This window comes from Clinocottus analis, unplaced genomic scaffold (assembly GCF_023055335.1).
Source record: "Clinocottus analis isolate CAN_PGR_092001 unplaced genomic scaffold, fCliAna1.0.p SCAF_17, whole genome shotgun sequence".
NCBI lineage: Eukaryota > Metazoa > Chordata > Actinopteri > Perciformes > Cottidae > Clinocottus > Clinocottus analis.
Window position 1 is genome coordinate 15,317,581 of NW_027175898.1, and position 23,200 is coordinate 15,340,780.

General features: G+C 42.9%; 1 protein-coding gene across 1 annotated transcript in view; it reads right to left on the reverse strand.

Moving 5' to 3' along the window:
• Positions 1–22,464, reverse strand: part of plekhh1 (pleckstrin homology domain containing, family H (with MyTH4 domain) member 1) — a 33,786-nt gene extending 11,322 nt beyond the window's left edge. Inside the window, exons 1-15 of the mRNA XM_068581056.1 lie at positions 22,230–22,464; positions 17,821–17,999; positions 11,577–11,639; positions 10,534–10,683; positions 10,356–10,439; positions 6,547–6,628; positions 6,208–6,390; positions 4,783–5,564; positions 4,002–4,080; positions 2,888–2,979; positions 2,612–2,759; positions 1,626–1,762; positions 1,376–1,486; positions 1,008–1,094; positions 460–618 (exon numbers count right to left, since the gene is read on the reverse strand). Coding sequence (XP_068437157.1) covers positions 460–618; positions 1,008–1,094; positions 1,376–1,486; positions 1,626–1,762; positions 2,612–2,759; positions 2,888–2,979; positions 4,002–4,080; positions 4,783–5,564; positions 6,208–6,390; positions 6,547–6,628; positions 10,356–10,439; positions 10,534–10,683; positions 11,577–11,639; positions 17,821–17,979 — 2,316 coding nt within the window. The 5' untranslated portion in view covers positions 17,980–17,999; positions 22,230–22,464. The remainder of the gene's footprint in view (positions 1–459; positions 619–1,007; positions 1,095–1,375; positions 1,487–1,625; positions 1,763–2,611; positions 2,760–2,887; positions 2,980–4,001; positions 4,081–4,782; positions 5,565–6,207; positions 6,391–6,546; positions 6,629–10,355; positions 10,440–10,533; positions 10,684–11,576; positions 11,640–17,820; positions 18,000–22,229) is intronic.
• Between the last annotated feature and the right edge of the window lie 736 nt (positions 22,465–23,200).

Genomic DNA, 23,200 nt, shown 5'->3' on the forward strand with positions numbered 1-23,200 from the left:
TTAAACATCTACACAATTAAGGGCATCGTTTCAGTAAATACGTGTAAATGTTTGTGCAAAAAGCTATATTGATATTCTATTCATTGTTTAAGTCATTTCTTCGTTCCAGCTTCTAAAAGAAAAAGTATATTTTCACCTCTTTTTTGTTCTCTATATTGAAACAAAACCCCCCAAAAACCCTCAGATCTTCAAATGAATTAGCTGGAGGCCTCGTGAAATATTAAAGCATCGAGCATCAAACTCCTTTAAAGAAATAACTATTCAGGTTTTGTTTTATTTGCTAAATATTCTGAATATTTAATAATATACAGAAATACTACGAGATGGAAGATTGCCATTTGTTTCCAGTCTTAATGCTAAGATATAATGCTGATTCTCCCCTAGCGGCGTAGCTCCACATTTAGCTTCCGGACGCCAGCGGTGTGGATATATATTCTGCGTTTTTCTCCGTCTCCTGACCTTTGTGAGCCAGCCCCTGGCCGTGGGCTTGGTGGAGGTCTCCACGTTGACGGGGCTGCTGGCCTGGACTTTGAGGATGTTCTGCAGGACCCGGATCCACTCCTCCAGGATGTTGGGCGAGTCGGCGGTCAGATAGAAGGTCTTCTTCTCTGTAATCAGCTGATGAGACGCAGGGGGAACAAAAAAAAGGGAGAAATATGGGAAAAATGCTAAGCCGAGAGCCCGACTGAGATAACATCGCCGTGTCAGAGGAGATCAGGATCAGCTGCCGGAGAGAGCCAGGAAAACATTCCAGCCCGACGCGATACCTGACGTCATGTTAAGCCGCTCCTGGTATGCAGTAACGGTGATGCAGTATGTGTGTGTGTGTGTGTGTGCGTGTGTGTCGCTGCATCTGCACTCAAACGACTGTTTTTCTATTTTGAATCCAGGTTTTGGATTGTAGATCTTTCATTAAATGTGCTACCGTGTCAGTTGCCTACGTGCACTGAGCGATAACACACAAAGTTAATCCTCGGCTCAGAATATCAGGCGTGTTTTCCACTCACTTGAAACGTCTGCGCTCCCTCTCCGCGAACTATACGGCAGGACGAGTTCAGCTCAATCTGACCCTGAGGTTTCCTGATCACGTCGCTCTGGGAGAAAGAAAAACACACACACACACACACACACACACACACACAGAAGAATCTTCATTTATGTGAAAAACTACAATCATGAACGCCATCGCAAACGTCAAAAGACTGACAGCGGTGCTAGTGGTGAGAAGTTCAGAGGCCGCTTTTGACGGCAGCCATCTTGCACAAACACACACACACACACACACACACACACGCACGCACAGGCGCTTGAAATATTCGTGCAATGTCTTCGGCGCCGACAGCAAAACCTTAGAAGGAAGCGGCCTCGCACTCACAGGAGATTTGTAGTAGAGGATCTCTCCATTCCTCAGGATGAACCAGCGGCGTTTCCAGGCTTTCACCTGACCGCCCATCTTCAGCAGGTAGCCCGACTTCTCCAGCATCTCCTACACACACACACACACACACACACACACACACACACAGTACAGGGGCCCTTTAAAACACAAGTGACCTCTCGAGGAAGTAAAAGGCCAAAAAAAGGCCTCGGCTAATAAATAAAAAAAGGAGCAGGACTCCACTCACGGGCCCGGTGCTCTCGCAGGAATAGGAGGATGTTCGCTGGACTTTGTGCTCCGGCTCGGAGTAGTCGCTGTCCAGGGAGTAGGCGTCTGGAGGGATGGCATAATCGCTCTCTGAGCTGATGGAAGACATGGACACACCTAGGAAAGAACAGTTCATTTAGAGCCAGCGGAGCAAAAACAAGAGAGATTCAAGACGGGAAGGCTCTTAAATAGGAAACCCAGACTCTGACATCACGATTAGATCTCATCAGTACGCGATGGTTAATGCATTCAAGCAGGTCATTTGCATCGAGTGGTGGTTATCTGTCGCCACTGAGTGATGGCCCTTAAGCTGCGTCACCTACTTCTACTTGAGTTAATCAATTCTAATGCATCCTGGTACTTTACACGTTTACAATGCAGCTCGTCACAGCTGCATATCATACAAGGAGCAGACAAGCTGCACTTCTCTCTGCAGGGACGGTAAATGTTGGGGCAGAAAGGTGACATTTATCATACATGTTTTGTATGTTGCTGTACGCCAGTGGGTATCAAACTTTGTCTGTCACGCCCCATTTTGGAGGAAGCAAAATGCTTTTTTAATTAATAGATTAAAGAAAATGGAAATCCTTTTTGAGTAAACCAGATTGCTCCATGTGACAAAAACTAATGTGCAATCACTTTGTTAAAACAATGCAAATAAAGTTATATATGTGCAAAAAAATAACTCATTTTGACCAAGGAAGCCGAGTGGATCCCTGTTTTCTCCCCATAGTTTCATGTTGAAGTGTCCTTGAGCAAGGCACTGAAGCCCCAGAGCGTCACAGCAGCACAAAGCTCCTTCATTACTAAGGATGATGGGTAAAATGCAGAGAATAATCCCCCCACTATGGGATTAATAAAAAAAACTGCATCTCCCCCCTGCGCCCCACCTGTAATACCTCCGCGCCCCACTAGAGGGTCGCGCCCCACAGCTTGAGAACCGCCGCTCTAACGCGTGGCGCTCACCTCTCTTGGCGGCCCGCGGGCTCCCCGGGACGCTGCCCTTCTTGTCCGGCAACAGGACGGAGGTCCGTAAACTGGCCAGAGAGCCGCTGTCGTCCTCCGACCCGGAGTCGTCGTCGGGGAGAGGAACGCTGCTGATCTGAGTGGCTTTCTAAAACAAAAAACACACACACACACACACACACACACACATAATAAAATGGCAGTTCAGATGACAACTGGTGTGATGTTTACAACACAGACGAAGCCGACAAGCTGCGTCAAAAGGGAAGCGCTCACCCCTTTCAGCGTGGTGTAGACGGGCACGTTGATGTTCTTATAGATCAACTGGGGGAACGGACCTGCCGCTGGATATTGAGGGAAGTTGGACCCTGCAACAGACACGGGAAAGACTGAATGTATTGCACTTCATGTTCATTTACTTTTGGACACGTCGATAGAGGGCCGAAGCAACAGTTAGATTATATTATGTCACTTTTAATTAACAAGTGCCACAAATGACGGTTATAGAAAAATGCTAGAAGTCTGTAAACTCACTCTGTAATGTAAAATACACAGAGGAAACATAATCCACCATGAGGTTACACTGGTCTGTAGCAGAATTTAAGTTTTTATTCATAAAATTAATACTGTTTCTTCTTTTATCGGCAACATTGTATCGTTATAAGTTAGCAACCATCGCTACATCAGCCTTCATAATACAAACATGCATATCGCATGACACGTGAGCTTTCCGAATAAACAAATTGAAGCAAGACCCCATGCTTCTCCAGAGCGGTTCCCATGATATTCATGCTGCCAGAGAGCCGAACGCTCCAACAACAGATGCACCTTCAGGCGCAAACACGAGAGGAGGCTGAATACGCCGAGTCAGCTGTGACTTAATCCACAACATCCACTTGGCTCCATCTTCCATGGAAGTCAAGGAAACTCGATAGTCGGGAGAGCTGTCAAACCTTCGGCGTCTCCGTCCTGACGAAACGGATGATGTCGGGACCCGAGAGCTAAGCAGTAATTACGGCCAGACCGCGTCCTTTCATCGCGGCCGATTAAACGGCAACCCCCTCTAAACCTCACCGCTGTTATGCTCTTTAAAAAAAGAAAAGAACAAGAACAGGGGGAAGAGGAGCCAACACCTGTACAGGTGTGTGGAGCCCTCGGGGGGGGCCAGAGGAAGTGGCATCAAAGGGGTCGGCAATGACAGATCCAAACCGACCGCGGCAGCTTTAGCGTTAGCTGAGTGACATGTAGCCTCGCGGTAAATTACTCATCTTCTACACAGACAGACACACACAGGGTGAGACACAGCTGCTGTCTTCCTCTCCGCAGCACACCCAAAATAAAAGGGAGGAAGAAGAAAAAGTAGATGTTTGGGGAAGGAGGAGATGCTCACCTCGGCCGGGGCCCCTCGCTCCAGGACTCGCCTCAGAGACTCTCATTCCTGACTTTGCCACAGCGTAGATCCGACTCTCCTGCAGAGAATAAAAACAGGAATATTCTTCTTTGCTCCACTCAAACATGAATTATAAACACCTTCAGACAGTGCAACATGTTGGCTTTGAGATCTTTGCAGTAACAAGAGAAGATTGACGAAGTTGTACCGCTAGCAGCTGGATAGCTTATCTTAGCACAACGACTTAAAACAGGGCAACAGCTAGCATGTCTCTGTCCAAAGATAACACCTCTAAAGCTCACTGATTAAATCTTTTCATGTCTTGTTTAATCTGTACAAGTGTAAAACTAACAGTTAGTCATTTAACAATAGCATGGACTATTTCTCGGACAACTTACTCAAGAATCCGCAGAAGTCGCATGAATAGCTCCGCGTAAAACGGCTAATTGTTATTTTTACGCTTCAGTTTGTGTGCAGATTAAACACACCAGATTTAACATGAAAATGATGATTTCAGCTAATTGTTTCCATCAGTTTCCATTGTTCATGCTAAGCTAAGCTAACCAACTGCTCATGGTAGCTTTATATTGACATTAAAGACATGAGATTAGTGTCGTCAAATAGCAAATAAATATATTTTTCCAAAAATGTCAAACAAGGGTTATGGACCAGGGAATTGACTAGTAATTTAAGATGGATCCTCATGCTCAAAGGAAGGATTTCTCCAGCATAAAACAACACAGGAAGCGGGAGTAGACGAGGTAACACTGCTCTCTCATACCCATGAAGGGAAGCGGTGCAACGGCGGCGTTGGAGGCGGATCTAGCTGCTCCAGTTCTTCCGGGAGTCCCGCGAAGGAGACCCCGTTGCGGCACGGCTCCTCGGCGCCCGGCCCCTCCATCACCACGCCGTCCATGGCGTCGGGGAGCCCGTCGTCAATGTCCGTTTCTTCCACGACCTGCGAGAAGGGCGAGGCGGCGACGCCGACGCCGGCGCCGGCTGCAACGCCAGCGCTCTTGAGGGTGGAGGAGGCGGAGGAGGACGGGCTCACGATGTCTTTGTTGACGTTGAGGTGGTGGAGTCGGTCCAGGCCCGGCTGCGGCTGGCTGTAGTGCTTCTTGACCAGCTGGATGCTGTCCCTCGGGGTGAGCGGCGTCCGCACTTTGGGCAGCGTCGTGCTGGCGCCCGACCGGTGGGCCGGAGGGTTGGGGAAGGGGTTGTTGGTGGAGGGGGAGCGCGACAGCAGCGGGCTCTTGGGCGTCGCCCGGAGGCACGACTCCAAGGAGCTGGGCCCGTGGGCCATCTCGTAGGCCGAGGACGAGGAAGACGAGGACGAGGACGAGTGAAGGCACTGGGAGCGGAACTTGCTGCTGAGCTCGTCGGAGGAGTTGTCTCGGTCGGAGCACCCCTCCGGTCCCACTGGGAGCTCTGGGATCTCTGGTGCGCTGATGGGAACCGGGCTGCCGGGACCCTCCCTGCTCCGGCCCTGAGAGAGAGCGTTGTGGGCGACGAGGTCCCCGAGACAAATCCCCTTACTGGACTGTTCAGGGGCCCGTTTCACATCTGAGGGGACGAATTGTGAACAAGTGAGGAAGCTTTCATAGCTCATGGGAACCAACGTTGTTTTCTCAAAGTTTCTGTACGTTTTTTGCTGTAATTTTAAGTAACTTTGGTGAATCCAACCTGCACTCCTCCACAAAGGAGCTAAAACGTTTAAAGAGACACTTTCAAACCTCCATTAAGCTATTTGCAAAATATAAATAAATTATCTTTTCATGGATTCGGGGTGGAGTATTACTTTATGCAGTAGACTATGATCATTACAAAGATCAGTGTCTGCAAAAGTGACGTTTAAAAGTACATATTATATGTGAAGTGCAACAGAATTTCCCTAAACTTTGGTTTTAGATAATAAATGTGGAAAAAAATAAAAAATAGCTGAATTTTCCCCACCAGGATAGTTACTATTAGACTTTATTCATATTAAGTGTGCATGTCAAATAATGAAAAAAGTAATTTATCTATATAAACAAATCAAAATATAATCTTGTGATTTATAGATATAACGTGCGACTGGATTGCTGGTGAGACTCCTGGTCCGTGCACCATTGGTCATGTGATCAGCCAGACGTTGCGTTAAAGATCACGCCCGCTGCTTCAAACGCTTCCTGCCTCTGAATCCCGAGTCAATGCGACTGAAGCTCACCTGTCTGCGAGGTCTTGACATTGGAGGCGGCGCCTCTGGGCCCCGCCTGCCTCCAGCCGTCGTCTTGGGCGGGCGGCGTGCCGGGGCAGCTGGGAGGAAACAGCGGGCTGCTGGGCACCAGGTGGGCGTCCGTCACCGGCGAGGTGGCGGGGGATCCCGAGGAGGCGGGTTTCTCGAAGAGAGCTGGAGCGGAAAGACAACGACCACCGATGCGTTTAGTGTACTAATACTCGTGTCCATCAAATCGTTGCGTTTCCTTTATGACTTCCAATGGGACGCTGAACGACTGGCGACCACACAACGCTTTAAACTGGTGCTGCTGGTGCTACTGGTGCTCACCTTGCAGTTTGTCCTGCAGCAACACGATCTGCTCGGTCTGCGTCATGTTGGCCAGTTTCAGCTGCTGGTTCTCCTGCTCCATCTGCAGCCAACCACACACACACACACACACACACACACACACACAGACACACACACACACACACATCTTAAACCATGAAGCTGTAAAAGCCTTTCATCAACGCAGGATTGGAGAAGCTGATTTTAAAGCCGGTCGTGTGAGTGTTACGTCTTAATTGGAGAGATACGTTTTACAAATAAGCTTTTTTAAATCATCCAGACCGGCGGTTAACATATGGAAGCCCATTTCCGCCCCAAAAAAGAAATCCATAAAAAAATAAATAATTTGGGCCGACTTTTTTTGAGATCATAATTATGATTTTTTTGTCATACTTTTTTTGTCGACTTTTTTTTTGGTCAATTTTTTTTTGTCATGACTTTTTTTTGTCGACTTTTTCTTGTTGACTTTTTTTTGGGTCAACTTTTTTTTGTTGACTTTTTTTTGGTCACTTTTTTTTTGGTCAATTTTTTTTTTGTCATACTTTTTTTTGGTCACTTTTTTTTGGTCACTTTTTTTCGGGTCAACTTTTTTTTTGTCATGACTTTTTTTTGTCGACTTTTTTTTGTTGACTTTTTTTGGGTCAACTTTTTTTGTTGACTTTTTTTTGGTCACTTTTTTTCGGGTCAATTTTTTTTTGTCATGACTTTTTTTTGGTCACTTTTTTTTGGTCAATTTTTTTTTGTCATGACTTTTTTTTGTCGACTTTTTTTTGGTCACTTTTTTTTGGTCAATTTTTTTTTGTCATGACTTTTTTTTGTCGACTTTTTTTTGGGTCACTTTTTTTTGTCATGACTTTTTTTTGTCGACTTTTTTTGGTCACTTTTTTTTGGTCAATTTTTTTTTTGTCATGACTTTTTTTTGTCGACTTTTTTTTGGTCAATTTTTTTTTGTCATACTTTTTTTTGGTCACTTTTTTTTGGTCACTTTTTTTCGGGTCAATTTTTTTTTGTCATGACTTTTTTTTGTCGACTTTTTTTTGGTCACTTTTTTTCGGGTCAACTTTTTTTTGTTGACTTTTTTTTGGTCACTTTTTTTCGGGTCAATTTTTTTTTGTCATGACTTTTTTTTTGCCGACTTTTTTTTGGTCACTTTTTTTTGGTCAATTTTTTTTTGTCATGACTTTTTTTTGTCGACTTTTTTTTGGTCACTTTTTTTTGGTCAATTTTTTTTTGTCATGACTTTTTTTTGTCGACTTTTTTTTGGTCACTTTTTTTTGGTCAATTTTTTTTGTCATGACTTTTTTTTGTTGACTTTTTTTTGGTCACTTTTTTTTGGTCACTTTTTTTTTTGTCATGACTTTTTTTGTCGACTTTTTTTTGGTCACTTTTTTTTGGTCAATTTTTTTTTGTCATGACTTTTTTTTGGTCACTTTTTTTTGGTCAATTTTTTTTTGTCATGACTTTTTTTTGTCATGACTTTTTTTTGGTCACTTTTTTTTGGTCAATTTTTTTTTGTCATGACTTTTTTTTGTCGACTTTTTTTTGTCGACTTTTTTTCGGGTCAACTTTTTTTGTCGACTTTTTTTTGGTCACTTTTTTTCGGGTCAACTTTTTTTCGGGTCAACTTTTTTTTGGTCAATTTTTTTTTGTTAACTTTTTTTTGGTCATAATTATGTTTTTTTGTCATGAATTTTTTTTGTTGATTTTTTTTGTAGACTTTTTTGGTCACTTTTTTTGGTCGACTTTTTTTTGTCATGACTTTTCTTTGGTCGACTTTTTTTTGTTGACTTTTTTTGGGTCAACTTTTTTTGTTGACTTTTTTTTGGTCACTTTTTTTCGGGTCAATTTTTTTTTGTCATGACTTTTTTTTGGTCACTTTTTTTGTCAATTTTTTTTTGTCATGACTTTTTTTTGTCGACTTTTTTTTGGTCACTTTTTTTTGGTCAATTTTTTTTTGTCATGACTTTTTTTTGTCGACTTTTTTTTGGGTCACTTTTTTTTGTCATGACTTTTTTTTGTCGACTTTTTTTGGTCACTTTTTTTTGGTCAATTTTTTTTTTGTCATGACTTTTTTTTGTCGACTTTTTTTTGGTCAATTTTTTTTTGTCATACTTTTTTTTGGTCACTTTTTTTGGTCACTTTTTTTCGGGTCAATTTTTTTTTGTCATGACTTTTTTTTGTCGACTTTTTTTTGGTCACTTTTTTTCGGGTCAACTTTTTTTTGTTGACTTTTTTTTGGTCACTTTTTTTCGGGTCAATTTTTTTTTGTCATGACTTTTTTTTTGCCGACTTTTTTTTGGTCACTTTTTTTTGGTCAATTTTTTTTTGTCATGACTTTTTTTTGTCGACTTTTTTTTGGTCACTTTTTTTTGGTCAATTTTTTTTTGTCATGACTTTTTTTTGTCGACTTTTTTTTGGTCACTTTTTTTTGGTCAATTTTTTTTGTCATGACTTTTTTTTGTTGACTTTTTTTTGGTCACTTTTTTTTGGTCACTTTTTTTTTTGTCATGACTTTTTTTGTCGACTTTTTTTTGGTCACTTTTTTTTGGTCAATTTTTTTTTGTCATGACTTTTTTTTGGTCACTTTTTTTTGGTCAATTTTTTTTTGTCATGACTTTTTTTTGTCGACTTTTTTTTGTCATGACTTTTTTTTGGTCACTTTTTTTTGGTCAATTTTTTTTTGTCATGACTTTTTTTTGTCGACTTTTTTTTGTCGACTTTTTTTCGGGTCAACTTTTTTTGTCGACTTTTTTTTGGTCACTTTTTTTCGGGTCAACTTTTTTTCGGGTCAACTTTTTTTTGGTCACTTTTTTTCGGGTCAACTTTTTTTTGTTGACTTTTTTTTGGTCACTTTTTTTCGGGTCAATTTTTTTTTGTCATGACTTTTTTTTTGCCGACTTTTTTTTGGTCACTTTTTTTTGGTCAATTTTTTTTTGTCATGACTTTTTTTTGTCGACTTTTTTTTGGTCACTTTTTTTTGGTCAATTTTTTTTTGTCATGACTTTTTTTTGTCGACTTTTTTTTGGTCACTTTTTTTTGGTCAATTTTTTTTGTCATGACTTTTTTTTGTTGACTTTTTTTTGGTCACTTTTTTTTGGTCAATTTTTTTTTTGTCATGACTTTTTTTGTCGACTTTTTTTTGGTCACTTTTTTTTGGTCAATTTTTTTTTGTCATGACTTTTTTTTGGTCACTTTTTTTTGGTCAATTTTTTTTTGTCATGACTTTTTTTTGTCGACTTTTTTTTGTCATGACTTTTTTTTGGTCACTTTTTTTTGGTCAATTTTTTTTTGTCATGACTTTTTTTTGTCGACTTTTTTTTGTCGACTTTTTTTCGGGTCAACTTTTTTTGTCGACTTTTTTTTGGTCACTTTTTTTCGGGTCAACTTTTTTTCGGGTCAACTTTTTTTTGGTCAATTTTTTTTTGTTAACTTTTTTTTGGTCATAATTATGTTTTTTTGTCATGAATTTTTTTTGTTGATTTTTTTTGTAGACTTTTTTGGTCACTTTTTTTGGTCGACTTTTTTTTGTCATGACTTTTCTTTGGTCGACTTTTTTTGTCATACTTTTTTTTGTCATACGTTTTTTTGTGATCATAATTATGATTTTTTTTTTGTTGTCAGAACTGACTTTTTTGGGGCGAAAATAGGCTTCCATATTAACGACCCCTTAACCCGTGGAAATTCATTTCTAGTACAGCTGTAGAAATTACACGTTTATTCACAAGCATCTCTTTCTGCCACAGGTGTTGTCGCTCAGCAGGTAGAAGTTTCCCAGAGGCTCTCACATCATCTCCGCAGGTGTCTCTTACCTCTTTCAGCTTGAAGGTGACCCAGTCTTTAATCTTGGCTGCCTTCTCCTCAATAATCTTGGCCTCCTGGGCCCTGACTAAGATCTGTTAATCAGAGAAAACAAGGGATTATTTCAACCTACATTTCATGAACATAAATGGACATTTCTGGTTCTTTACCCGATGGCTCCGCCCACACCTGTTTATCCAGCTGCACCTCTAATCTCTTTATCGCGGCATCTTTTTCTTGGACCCGGTTGGTCAGCTCTTGGTACCTTCTGTACAGCGAGCTCTCCGTCTCGCTGGTCTGTATGTTCGCCGACTTCAGCTTTTCCTCCATGACGTGGATCTGAAAGGGCCAAATTTAGAGCAGTGAGAAAAAAGAAAAGCTTACGTTTACACGAGGTTGACTCCTTCTTGCTGGTTAAGAGGCCAATACAAATCACACAATCCAAAGGAATGCATAACTTTATCGACTCAACGTCTAGGATTTCTTCTCACATCTTTCAATGTTGAGCATGATGGATCTAAACTCACTGGCTTTCTTCCACAAATCACAACCTTTCTCTGCAGAAGGAGTTGAAATACACTTGACTGTAAATTGGGGTTTAAGTGTTAAATTAAACTACATTTTTACGGTACGTTTTGAAACTAATGATAATTCTGTTTCATTACAATGTATTTCTGGAGTCTTGGTGTCATTTATTTTATTGTGGTAATAAGTCATTGCCTCGGATCTATAACAACTTGGCAAAAGCGCGACAACATAAGCCATTAAAGCAGAAATAACACAAATTGTCTAAGAGTTTATGAGTACGGTAGATTAATGACATTATATTCCTTCGCTAAGTGCTTTTTTTCTCCAAAACAACTCGGAAAAAGTGCATCCAAACTCTAAAAGGTACTTGACGTCATCAAAACTTGCAGGTGCAACAAAAGCATGTTCAGAGAGCTTTGATGCTTCAGGCTTTAAAACCGTTTGGCTGTTTAAAAGCTGCGTGAAGATATGACGGCTTGTCAAAGCTTTTGCAATATGGCTGCCAATAATTCACCTTATATCTCGAGTAACTCAGATACTCTGCTGTCACATGCTCGCTTCACTGAACAGTTAATAATCACTGAGCATGCATTTAGTTTGGGCTGCACGTTTGACAGCTTGCCATCCCGATTTATGTATTTGATCATAAAAAAAAGTGCATTTCACAAGCTGTGAACGCTGCAGGGTGAGAAGTGCCTCTTCACCTGTTTCTCTGCACTCTCGGCGCGCTGGTCGGCCTCGGTCACCCTCTGCTCCAGCTCCTGCATCTGGAAGAGAAAGAGAGAGAGAGAAAACATGGGCGACCGGGACTTTGAGCATATCAAACATCAGCTCATCTCCAAGAAATTTCATGAAAATATGAATTCGTCGAGCTTCAGCCAGTCAGAGAGAAGAAGCAGGACGATCTCAAAAAAATTCTGCAGAAGGACGACGAGGCCGTCGGAGGAGCGCGATAGAAAAAAAAAAAAAAAATGCTATGATGCGTGTGTGCACAAGCTTGCGTCACCTTTTGTGCAAGCATGCAGACTCAAACACCATCAATCCTGCAAGTATGCACACATCTGCAAGTACCCTCTCTCTCAGCAACACACACACACACATACACACTCACACACACACACACACACACACACACAGGACTCCCTTTCTTCGGAGTTCAGTGACCCAGGTGAAAGGAGAACAAACATACTAATGGATTCACTCTGCTTGAGAGACGCATTCAAATTCCTCCCATCATCTTTGTTTCCCTTTCCCTTTGTTTCCTTTCTTACTCCCCCTCTCGTCACCTCCATAAAAAAGCCCCCCCCCCCCCCCCCCCGATACCCAGAATCCACCACTGACATGCTTTGGATCGCAGATTAACCCTCACTGAAGCCAGAGTGCATGTGGATGTCTTCGTGGTGGGATGACTCCTCCCCCTCCTCGAGGTCGCGAGTTAAAGGCTTCATCGAGTTTGAGCCGTGGAGCAAACGGCACTTTGACCTCCGCTCAAAAATAAACAATAAATAGGAGAAGAAGGCGAGTTATTTCTCCAGATCCTCTTTTCGCTATCTTGAGTGTTTATCCACTAAAACCTAATCTTAATACATTACTTTTAGTTAAATACTTGACCTGTATATACTTAACTTTAAGCTAACTCATCCATACAATACATTTAGCTATTTCGAGTCCATCACTTGTCGCTTAATCTTCCAACCTATCAGTTATGTTCATTATTGTACCATTTATTCAACATCATATATATATATATATATATATATATATATATATATATATATATATATATATATATATATATATATATATTCCAGATAACGAACTGTGCATTACCCTCAGAAAATTATCCATATTTTCTTTGCTGTTTTTAGCTATTTAGACTTCTTTGCAAACATATTTGTATGAACTAATTGCAGCATGTAGAAATTTGATAGTAAAAATGGACATTTCTATATATACACATATATAAATATGTATTTATACACCTGAGCTGATGGTAACAGAGCGGCTCCTATAACCTCACGGCCATCAGATAAGGAGCGCGGCGCTTATTATCTGTTCGTCTGTTTACAGCAACTGTTGCGTTGCTGAGCAGGCGTGAGACAACTATGTGTGCAATCCGGCATCTGTCAGAGCAACACAGTCAGAAGCTGGAGCTGCTGAGGAGGCTGAAAACGGAGCAGCGGGAGTCACGTTTCTAAAGCTTTGTGTTAGTTCGAGTTGCATTCATCTCCAGACTTAAAGATCTCCTCACAGAGGGTCTGTTTCAGATCCCATGAGAAGACTACAAAATAAAAGCTTGTGTCTTTCGCTTTCATTGTGTTTTCTTTTTTATTTATTGCAATGTTTTTTGTTAATAGTTGTATCTAGCTGTCTTGGTTTTGTTTGGCCTTCCTGTTTGCATCTTTATTATATTATATTCTGCTCTTGCGATGCTTTCTCTTTCAAATCGCTTTGTAAACTCTTTAAAAGATGATATATAAATAGAGTTATTAAGTATTAAAGTAGTTTATTAGTTACCTGCAGCCGTAAATAATCTACAGAGCACCAGAAAGGTCTCTAATAAATTCACTGTTGTTGGCTAAAAACCACACCGTCCCTCCAGGAAGTTATTAGCCATGAATAAAAATGAAAGCATATATGTGTGACCTGTTTTTAAAGATTTAAATCTTCAGCAGGAATGAAAGGGTTGAGGGCTGAGAGTCACAGACGCACTGATGCGTTGTTGGTTTTGGTCGTTTCATGGAAGTTACGGACTGAAACAAAAGTGTAGAAGATCACCAGCACCATCTTTACTTTATGCCTCTTAACTAAACAATACTGTCGACTATTTAACTTTGTTCCTGATCGTTTAACATCTCATCATCTTACTTAGTTTTACACTGGCCAGAGAGGACGTTCATTTAAACAGTAGAGGAGGCGGTTTGACGGTGAACTTTAATATTCGTTGACTGTTGATGGTTAGTAACGATGCTGTGCGAGAGCGAAGGAAGACACCGGTAGAGAAAGAGCCGTTCAACAGATACAGAGACTCATAACAGGGTTTTAAAAGCTGATGAAGCTCTTAAGAAATCCGGCTTTTAACTTTTACTGAAACACAAATAAGGAAAACTGGATCATGAAAAACATCCTGAGGCAGTTTAACTATTATAAAGAAGCTGTTCCAAACAAATCCTCTTGTGAAACTAAATGTTTACACACACACACACACACACACACACACACACACACACACACACACACACACACTTTCTGAAGACTGATAGCAGTGTTTAGCTTCTCCAGACCCGTGAGGCTCATGGAGGAGATTATCTCATTTGTCCACTAATAGATTATCCAAGAAATTTCAAGGAAACACCGTCCAAGAAAATACAACAATCCTCTGCAGGAGTTGTTTCTATATTGTTATTAAAAACTTCCTTAAATGCCTTAAATGTAACTCTGTTCTATGTCCAATCAAAACTGAGAATCTACACTAAACTATTTCCCAAACGGTCAAGTTTTGGGGCCAAATTTTGTATTTCTAATTGTAAAGTCGTGTAATTTCCACACCAGAGAAATAATCCCATATTCTTTCTGCATGGAGACGTTTCGGTTTCTTCGCTCCACCAGCTGACAGCCGTCGTTTGCTCTCCTCTAATCCACAGTGAAAACTCCTAAATGGAGAACGTGGCTGTTAAACTCCTCACAAGGCATACGATGCATCTCATCTCCTCCCTCCTCCCTCCTCGCTCGCCTCTGGGGGGATGAACGCCATGTCACACGCACCCACCTCAACTTTTTCCCTTTTTTCTTCTCCTCCTCCTCCTCCTCCTCCTCCTCCATGTTTTTCCATCTCAAAGTGGGTCAATGCGTTAAACACTCCTAACTTGGCAACAGAGGAGATGAAGAGCGCGAAGCAGACTTTTCCAAACAGTAATAACATGACGCCATCGTAGTCACTCAGCAACATGAAGAAGAAGAAGAAGAAGAAAAAAAAACCCAGTCAGCAGCACGGGCCTCCACTTAAACCCCGCTCAGAGCTGTGTGTGTGTGTGTGTGTGTTTGTGTGTCAGAGTGTGTTTGCATGTGTGTTTATGAGAGAAGGAGTGAAAGAAAAACGTAGAGATTAATTAGCCTACTTTCCAGCCAAATGCCCAAAGAGAACATTCAACAATAAATACTGAGCATGCTGGGACAGTAATTAATCCGTTGTCAGAGAGCTTGAACTCCCCTCAATTCTTTGGCATCGCGGCTGAAAATTAAAAGCTAGCGTGCGTGTTAAAACGGCGTGCATGTGGGTACCGCTTCCTAATAAGGCGAGGCAAGTTGCAGCTACGTCTTTATTGGGGGTTGATGGATAAAAGCTGCTTATTATTCTATATGTTTCTCACTGTTAAATAGATCCTGAGAGCGTTAACAATCAATCCGCCTCCTGTTTTATTTATTACACGCCGACTTCCACACTGACACACACGCTGACGTGAATCTTTAAAAGCACCTCACACACATATACTGTTTTTTAAAAGGACTGAGTAGTAAATATACCTCAAACAGGGGACATAGTGAATTTCTTGGGGATTATTTTCTGCTGCATTTGGTTCTCTTGTAGTATTAAGCAACCGGATTGTTTCATAAAAAGTACGTTTACGAGCTCACTTGAGACCAATAAAAGAGCAAAACATTGTCATCTGACAGCTGGTGTTTTCTTTCCTTTCTCCTCTCCTTCTCGTATAGTTGCGTTTCACCAAAGCCTGCTCGTGATTGGTCAATACAAGTCGGACTACAATCCGTAACCAGAACGCTTTTGAAACAAAGATCGTAACCAGTCGTCTCAGATTCGGCGTATGAATGCAGAATCTGTTCATAGAGATCATTTAGCACCCGGATGATGCGTGTATGGATGTATACTGCAACTATACTGCAACATGCAGTATATTAGCTATATTCAGCTATTTAAAGCTATATTACACTATGTTCTACTATGTATACTGCAACTAGAAAGAGCAGAACATGCAGTATATCAGCTATATTCAGCTATTTTAAGCTATATTACACTATGTTCTACTATTTATACTGCAACTAGAAAGAGCAGAAAATGTGTTGGAATGCAAAAAGCTAAAGCCGAATAATTTGAAAAAAATAACTGACTATAGCTGAACATAGTGGAATATAGCTTAAAATAACTGAATATAGCTAAATATATTTGAAAATGAAAAATAAAAAATTAAAATAACTGAATATATATGAAAATAGTTGAATATAGCTGCCTACAGCTGAAAATAATGAAATATAGCTGAATATATATATGAATATAGTTGAAAATAGCAGAATAGATGAATATATAAACAAATAGCAAATAATTGCTAAAAATACAGAAAAGGCAAAATACTGCTGAAAAGTGTTACAGTTCAAAAGCATTTAACTAAACAGTTGAAAATCCTTGTTATATATATATATATATATATATATATATATATATATATATATATATATATGAATATGTGTGTGTGTGTGTGTGTGTGTGTGTGTGTGTGTGTGTGTGTGTGTGTGTGTGTGTTCTGACAGAACCTGCCAGAGGACACAGCAGGGAGTCGTCGTGCTCTTATCAGACACACGGGTTATGTTTGGATTGTAAACATCCTGTTGACGGGCCGAGTGAAGCGAAGAGAACCCACGGTGACACTCAAGACAAGACACACACTCGGAGTACCATAAAGGAACGGCCGCTCGCGAGGCCGACTCGCTCTCCGACTCCTCGCCAAAGAGTCCGGTCACCCGGCTCTACAACGCAGCTTTTACGAGCGCTTGGCGGGCGGCGGGCGGCGGTTATTTCCCTTCTAACTTGAGAGAGGAAGCAAGCGGGAGTAATGAGCTAAACGTGAAATATTCATCTTGGCTGAAGCGCTAGCCGACCTCCGATGACACAGAGTGAGCCGAGCAACTGTTTACCAAATAAACTCAGTTAATCCCATCTGTCTTTACGCACACACATAAACATACAGTCATCCACACCTGCGTTTCTAGCTGATTCACTTGCTTTAATTGCATCCGTGTGCGTAAAACACTTAAACACTGGCAGAAGAAGAAGAGGAGGATGATGAGGCAGAGCGGTCTGTGCAGTGTTTTGCTAAAATAATCCACAGCCACAAGAAATGTGTGGGAGTGGAGTCGTCGATTCAGCTCAGGATTTTGACCAGGACTCAGAAGATTTTGGAAAAACTACATTTCCCATCTCTCTCGGAAAAGCTGGATGTTGTTTCTGAGGGGAATGACATCTTGGCTGCTCTTCTTACGCAGACTTTAAAAGTTTTGCGGTGAATTATAAAACGCTCTCGTCGGGGTTGAGCCGCCGCAGCGACTCGTAAATCCATTATTACGTTTTCAAACTGGTAATTGACTTTGAGAGTCGCTCGTGGGTTTTAAGGCCACGCGTGAACCGAGTCGAGTTGGAGGCTCTTTCCCTCGTTTACTGTCATCTCTCGACAGTTGCTTTCACATTGCGCCACAAAAAATAACAACTTTGTAAACCAAAAGACACCATGGACTCACAAGCTTCAAATCTAAAGGCTAATTATATATAAAACATCTAAGTATAGAGTTAAGATTGATCCAAATATGCTAAATTACTGACTCTATGTGGTTCATTTTGAGCATAAATGTTGTATAATTCCAGGTATTTCATATTTTTAAATAAATCGATTGAATGAAGTAGGATTAGAATCATTGGTTAGTTGATTTCGATTACTTTTTTTTCTTTAAATCTTGTCTAAATGATCAATAAACAGTATTTCCTGCATGTTCCTGGTAACTTTTTCGTTTGGTGGAACTAGTTTGTGTGCCTGTTTATATCTAATAATGCTTAAATCCTCCCTTGGTCGGCACCTTACATAGTAAAGATGTTCATCTTGAACTTAAGAGTGAGGAGCTTCTGCTCGCTTTAGTGATGTTAATGATCATTTCCTCTCTTACCTTCTCCGCCAGCAGCTCTCGTATTTTCCCGGCCTGCAGCCTGAACCTCAGCAGCTGGACCTCCAGAGCGATGCAGCGCTTCTGCCAATCCACGTCGGCCACTCGGACGTCTCCGGACCCGCCGCCGCCGCCTCCTCCGCTCTCCAGCACGTCGGCCATGTCGGGCTCTGCCTCTTGCACTGAAACCCAGAAAAACACAAGTCTACTCATACTTTTTACCAATCTGAATCTTCCTGCTTACGATTATAAAAAAAAAGCCAGCAGATGACACATCGGCCCACACAGGATACGTGAGGTCACCGCGTGTGTGACCGGCTCCTGCTTTCATTTACAGATCCCAGATCAGAGAAACGTGATTCAACCCCTACGAATGCTCTTCGCTGACCACACTTCCCATGATTCACGGCGAGCGAAGCGACGATGAGTCCGCAGCGACACGAGTTCAAACCGACACTTCTTCTCGCTTTCTGCGTTCGCGTCGGTGACTCGTGAACCCGCGAGGAAAACTCACATTCACCTGAAACAAACACACACGTCTCCGAGAGAATCTTTGTGTGTGTGTGTGTGTGTGTGTGTCTGCACGTCTCTCCGCATGCCCACACACACTGAACAAAACCCCAGCGGGGCGGCTCCGTGTCAGCGGGGGGAGTTGGGTTCATGCGTGCCGGCTCCCAGGCCTGCCAAACTACAAAAGCAGGTCAGCGCTCTGCTTTTTAGCCAAATTACCTACTAACCCGTTCACCCCCTCTGGTCTCTGCCTACACACACACACACACACACACACACACAACTCCCTCGCCGTGCAATCCCTTCTTAATTACAAGGCAAGAGTGAAACGGGATCCTGCGCAGCACAATAGTGTCTTTCTGCATGACAGTCCCATCACAGCGAGAGAGACAGAGAGAGAAAGAGAGAGAGAGGAGGAGGAGGGGAGTCAGCTCGCCTCGGCAAAGAAAGGAGGAAAGAATGTGTGAGAATGAATGAGCCGAGAGCGCTGAATGTGGGAAACTGGGGGCGCTGAGGTTATTTTTACCTGAAGAGGGGTCGACCGGTGGCTATTTTTCTCCCTCTCATTCACAAAAGGTTAAAAAAGGCCCCCGCGACGGCGTGGACTCAATGAAAGTCTGCTTATCTTGAGATAGAAGTCGGGTTTACAACTCCCGGCAGCCACAGCGAGGAGTTGAGACTTTGCGTTTCATTGAGTTTGAATGAAAAAAAAAACCGAATGAATGTTGAAAGTAAGGAGTTAAAAAAAAAAAGTTGAGCAGCGTTCACAGAGACTCAAAAAGTGCAGCCAGACACCGACAGCAGAGGAGCAGACGTTCAAAGTCCGACGACTATAGCGCTCCCTGCAATTAGCGAGCTCATAAATACAGGCTTAGCAAACAAATTACAGAAGGATAGCGCATGGAGGTTTCTGCCAGCCGACCGCTGCACCGGGCTGGACGCTCGTCTTCAGACATCTTCTCTCTCTCTCGGGGCAGACTGGAGTGGCATGAAGGTCAAGTAAAGCGGGACGCCGGCGCGAGGAAGAGGAGAAATCAGCCCGCTGGAATAAATCCTGCTGGGCCAATCAGGGGCGGACGAGTCCAGCCAGGCCTCTTCCTCCTCCTCCTCCTCCTCCTCCCCCCACAGGAGCTGAAACAGCTGGGTGCAAACAAGCCATTTAATGGTTAAACACTCTCTGCAACGCCATGCTAATTCCCCCCGCGGGGAAAGGCCTTTAGCACTGCCCGCTTTTTTTTTTTTTTGTGGGTCGTTCAAACCCAACGGAATAATAAAGCAGTGAACCTTTTTGATGAAGAGGAAGAGGACAGAGGGCACGCAGAGGGTACAACGAAACAACAACAAAAAAAGGTTCCTCTTCGCATCGGTGAGCATTCGGATACAAATTAACCCCGCACCACTATCCTGTCAGGAATGAGGTCATTCTCTGTGTGTGTGTGTGTGTGTGAGGGGGGGGAGAAACTTGTGTTACCGCAAATATATTCTCATTCCGCACGAGCGTAACTTTGCGCTGCATTGTGGGACGGTTTTGTAGGGACGCAGAAGACTCTTTTTCCAGTCTCTTCTGCAGCATCTCGTCTGTCTGACGCATCACGGCAAAGCTTGGGAATACTCAGGTGGGAGGAGGGGGAAAGAAAGAAAGAAAAGAACAAAAAAAGACAAGACAAGACAACAAAAACAAGCTTTTCCGGGGCCACCCAGTGTGTGAGGTGCATGATGGGAAGCTCTCTCCTGGCTGCAGACAGACACGGAGGCCTCCGGGTGCTTCTTTTAACTTCAAAAATATCGCTGTGAGGAAACTGCACGCCAGAGCAAACACTGGGGAGGACGAGTGAATGGAAACGCAAACCCGCAACGATACCAGCAGGCCGCCGTCGGCCCGCTTTCCATCGACAGTTACGACGGCATCGTTCCTTTCAGACGGAGCGAGATTTGACATCCCGAGAGGAGAGGTTTTTTTATTTTTAAAAATGTGGAGAGGAGACGACAGCGTGTGTGGTGTTTCTGCAAAAGCAGATTGTTTGACTGCGCCTTGAGAACAGATCTCAAGTCAGTCCTTCCTTTGACTTCAACCTCCTTTAATCACCACGTATTCAAACACACACACACATACACACACACACACACACACACTCCCCGGGCCATAAGTCTTCAGTACTTTGCTTACATGAACTCGGACAGACACAGATGGAGATACACGCTGAAGTAGATTGGAAACAGACACATGTGCGCGCACACACACACACACACTCACACACACACACACACACACACACACACACACACACACACACACACACTGCTGAGCGTGCAGCTGCGGTGATGTAAGTGATTAGGTGGTTCAGTGATATCATCCCCCGCCAGACGTTTGAAATCCTCGCCGTTGTTGTATTTGCCTCGGCTTCCCCACGTGTTGCCGCCGCCGCCCCTCCTCCCTCCTCCCTCCTCCCTCCACCCTCCACACCCTCCGCCCGCCCTCCATCCTGTCAAATAACTCCTATCAAACAGAAGCATGTGTGTAGATCTGCAGATTCGTGTCAGCGTGGCACGAGGAGGCCGGGTCGTGGGTGTTAAATACTGCTTTATCTTCTCCTCCGCCGCCGATAAACAAAGAGGACCTCTGTCGACTCCCATGCGGCGAAGAAGGCCCGTTTAAACGAGTGACTCACGATCTTGGTGCAGCTGAAATTTATTCCTCATGTAAATGGGAGGAGGGGGGAGGAATCGACACAATTCCTAACCTTTGACCCTATTGTTAGAAAACACAGAGATTAATCATATTTGCCAGAAAAATGGAGTGTTGATGAAAAACAGCGTTCGACCAACTCAAATCAAGACATTGAAAGCACCACGGAGGCCGAGGCGACAGACTTTCAACCCGCTTTTTTAAAACCATGAACACACCGCGTGTTTATCCGCCCGCAGTCCTTCATCCTATCTCTCTTGTCTTACTCCTCTGCTACTCCCACACCTCTCACTTTCCACCCCCACTGTGCTTCTCCCCTCTCCTCCTGCAGCACCTTTCCCACCCTCCTCCCTTCTTTCCTCCCTTCCTCCCTCCCTCCATCCCTCCGCATCACTTCCTCCCACCTCTCTCTCCCAGCTCAGGTTAATGACAGGCCTCTCTGCAAACTGACCACACACTCATTATCAGTCTCAGCCTTAAATACAGGCCCTGACATTCTTCTGTGCTGAGGTGTAAACATCTACCTTCTGCAGCTCCTCTCTGTGTCCTGCACTGACACACACACACACACACACAAACACACACTTTAAAAGACTCTCCTGCAGCACTGCAGGGCACGGAGTAAAGGCCTTTTGTGTGCGTGAGTTATAGGGAGAGACAGCCCTAACCACACACACCGTGAGACAGCATCTTCTGGGTCGTGTTGGAGCTTGGGAAGATGTTCGGTACGGCTATGTCAGATTTCTCCAGGTGCACATCATCATGAGAGAAGCCTGCATGTGTGGCACACACACATAACACAACACAGTGTCCTCTGAAGTCATGCAAATAGCCAGAAGATGTATTTTAGTTCCACATACTATAGTAGAGGTTGAATACATCTGTTTAGAGACACCCACAAGGGCAAGCAGTGGTCAAGATGTCCAAAAAAAGGCCACAGGGAACAGGTGTGCCTGGCTCAGTAGGATAGTGGCGACCGTAAAAGCGTCTGTCAGCAGAAAGAAAGTAAAAAAAAAAAGAGAAAGACTTCAGCCGGGGCTTCTCTTAAAATACTCAGCTGCGGCTTTTATCCCAAATAACTTCCCTGTGCCCTCGTTTCAATGTCTCCTCTGACAACGTGAACGCAACAACCACCAACACAACAGCGAGCGGAGCGGGATATAGAAGAAGCAAACAGACAAGTCGGTCCTTCACAGCGACTTTTTTTTTTTTGTACCTTGTGACTTTGTTGTCTCTCCCTCCTCCTCCTCCTCCTCCTCCTCTTCCTCCCTTTCAGTCGGCTTTCTCCGCTCACGGACACCTTCTCCGGTAATTCGTCGCAACTCGGCTCATAACTTCCTCTTCGGTCCGTTGACTTTCTCCCCGCGCGCTCGCTCCTCATTCATTTCCTCTTTCAGTCGCAGTGTTTCATGTCTGGAGTCCCGCTACTTGCTTGCTTGCTTGCTGCTGAGCTGCTGAGCTGCTGGTCCGTCGCGTTTCTCTGGAGCTCAGACTTCAGTGGGACTTCACTCTGAGCTCCATTCAACAGACTCATCCCATATTCCTTTAAAGGGCCCAATGCAGGATCAGATTTCTCCAGGAGTCAGGCCCCCCCTTGTGTGTGTGCAGGAGCTGCTCAGGATATTGCATTAAGCTGGCTCCAGTCCCCTTTTTTTCCTTTTAGGATGTAAACATGTCTTGTGTGGAAAGAAAAAAAAAGTGTGTTGCCAAATAACCACGGTCCATTTTATATTGTATATTCTTGAGGCTACTTTTTTGTTGCATACTGTGAATTTTACACATTCGCTAGTAATTTTTTTGCACCTTCCTGCACAAAAATGCACTGCTCTTTTACTTTGAAAAACAGATATCCCTATATTTTTACGTACTTAATGTATTTTTACATCATTATTAATGGAATTTCTTTATTTTATGTTATATCTCTTGACTTCCATCTGCAAAACGTCAAACTACTTGCTAATCCTTACACATTGAAGATTCCTTTCCGACATGAAGTTAAAGTTAAATTAATGAGGTAACAAGTCTGCATGACTTGCTAAAAAAAGATATCCCTATATTTTTACGTACTTAATGTATTTTCACATCATTATTAATGGAATTTCTTTATTTTATATTAAGTCTCTTGACTTTTGCACTGTAGCCTAAAAGCCAAAATAAATGAGTCTGCAAAACTTTAAACTACTTGCT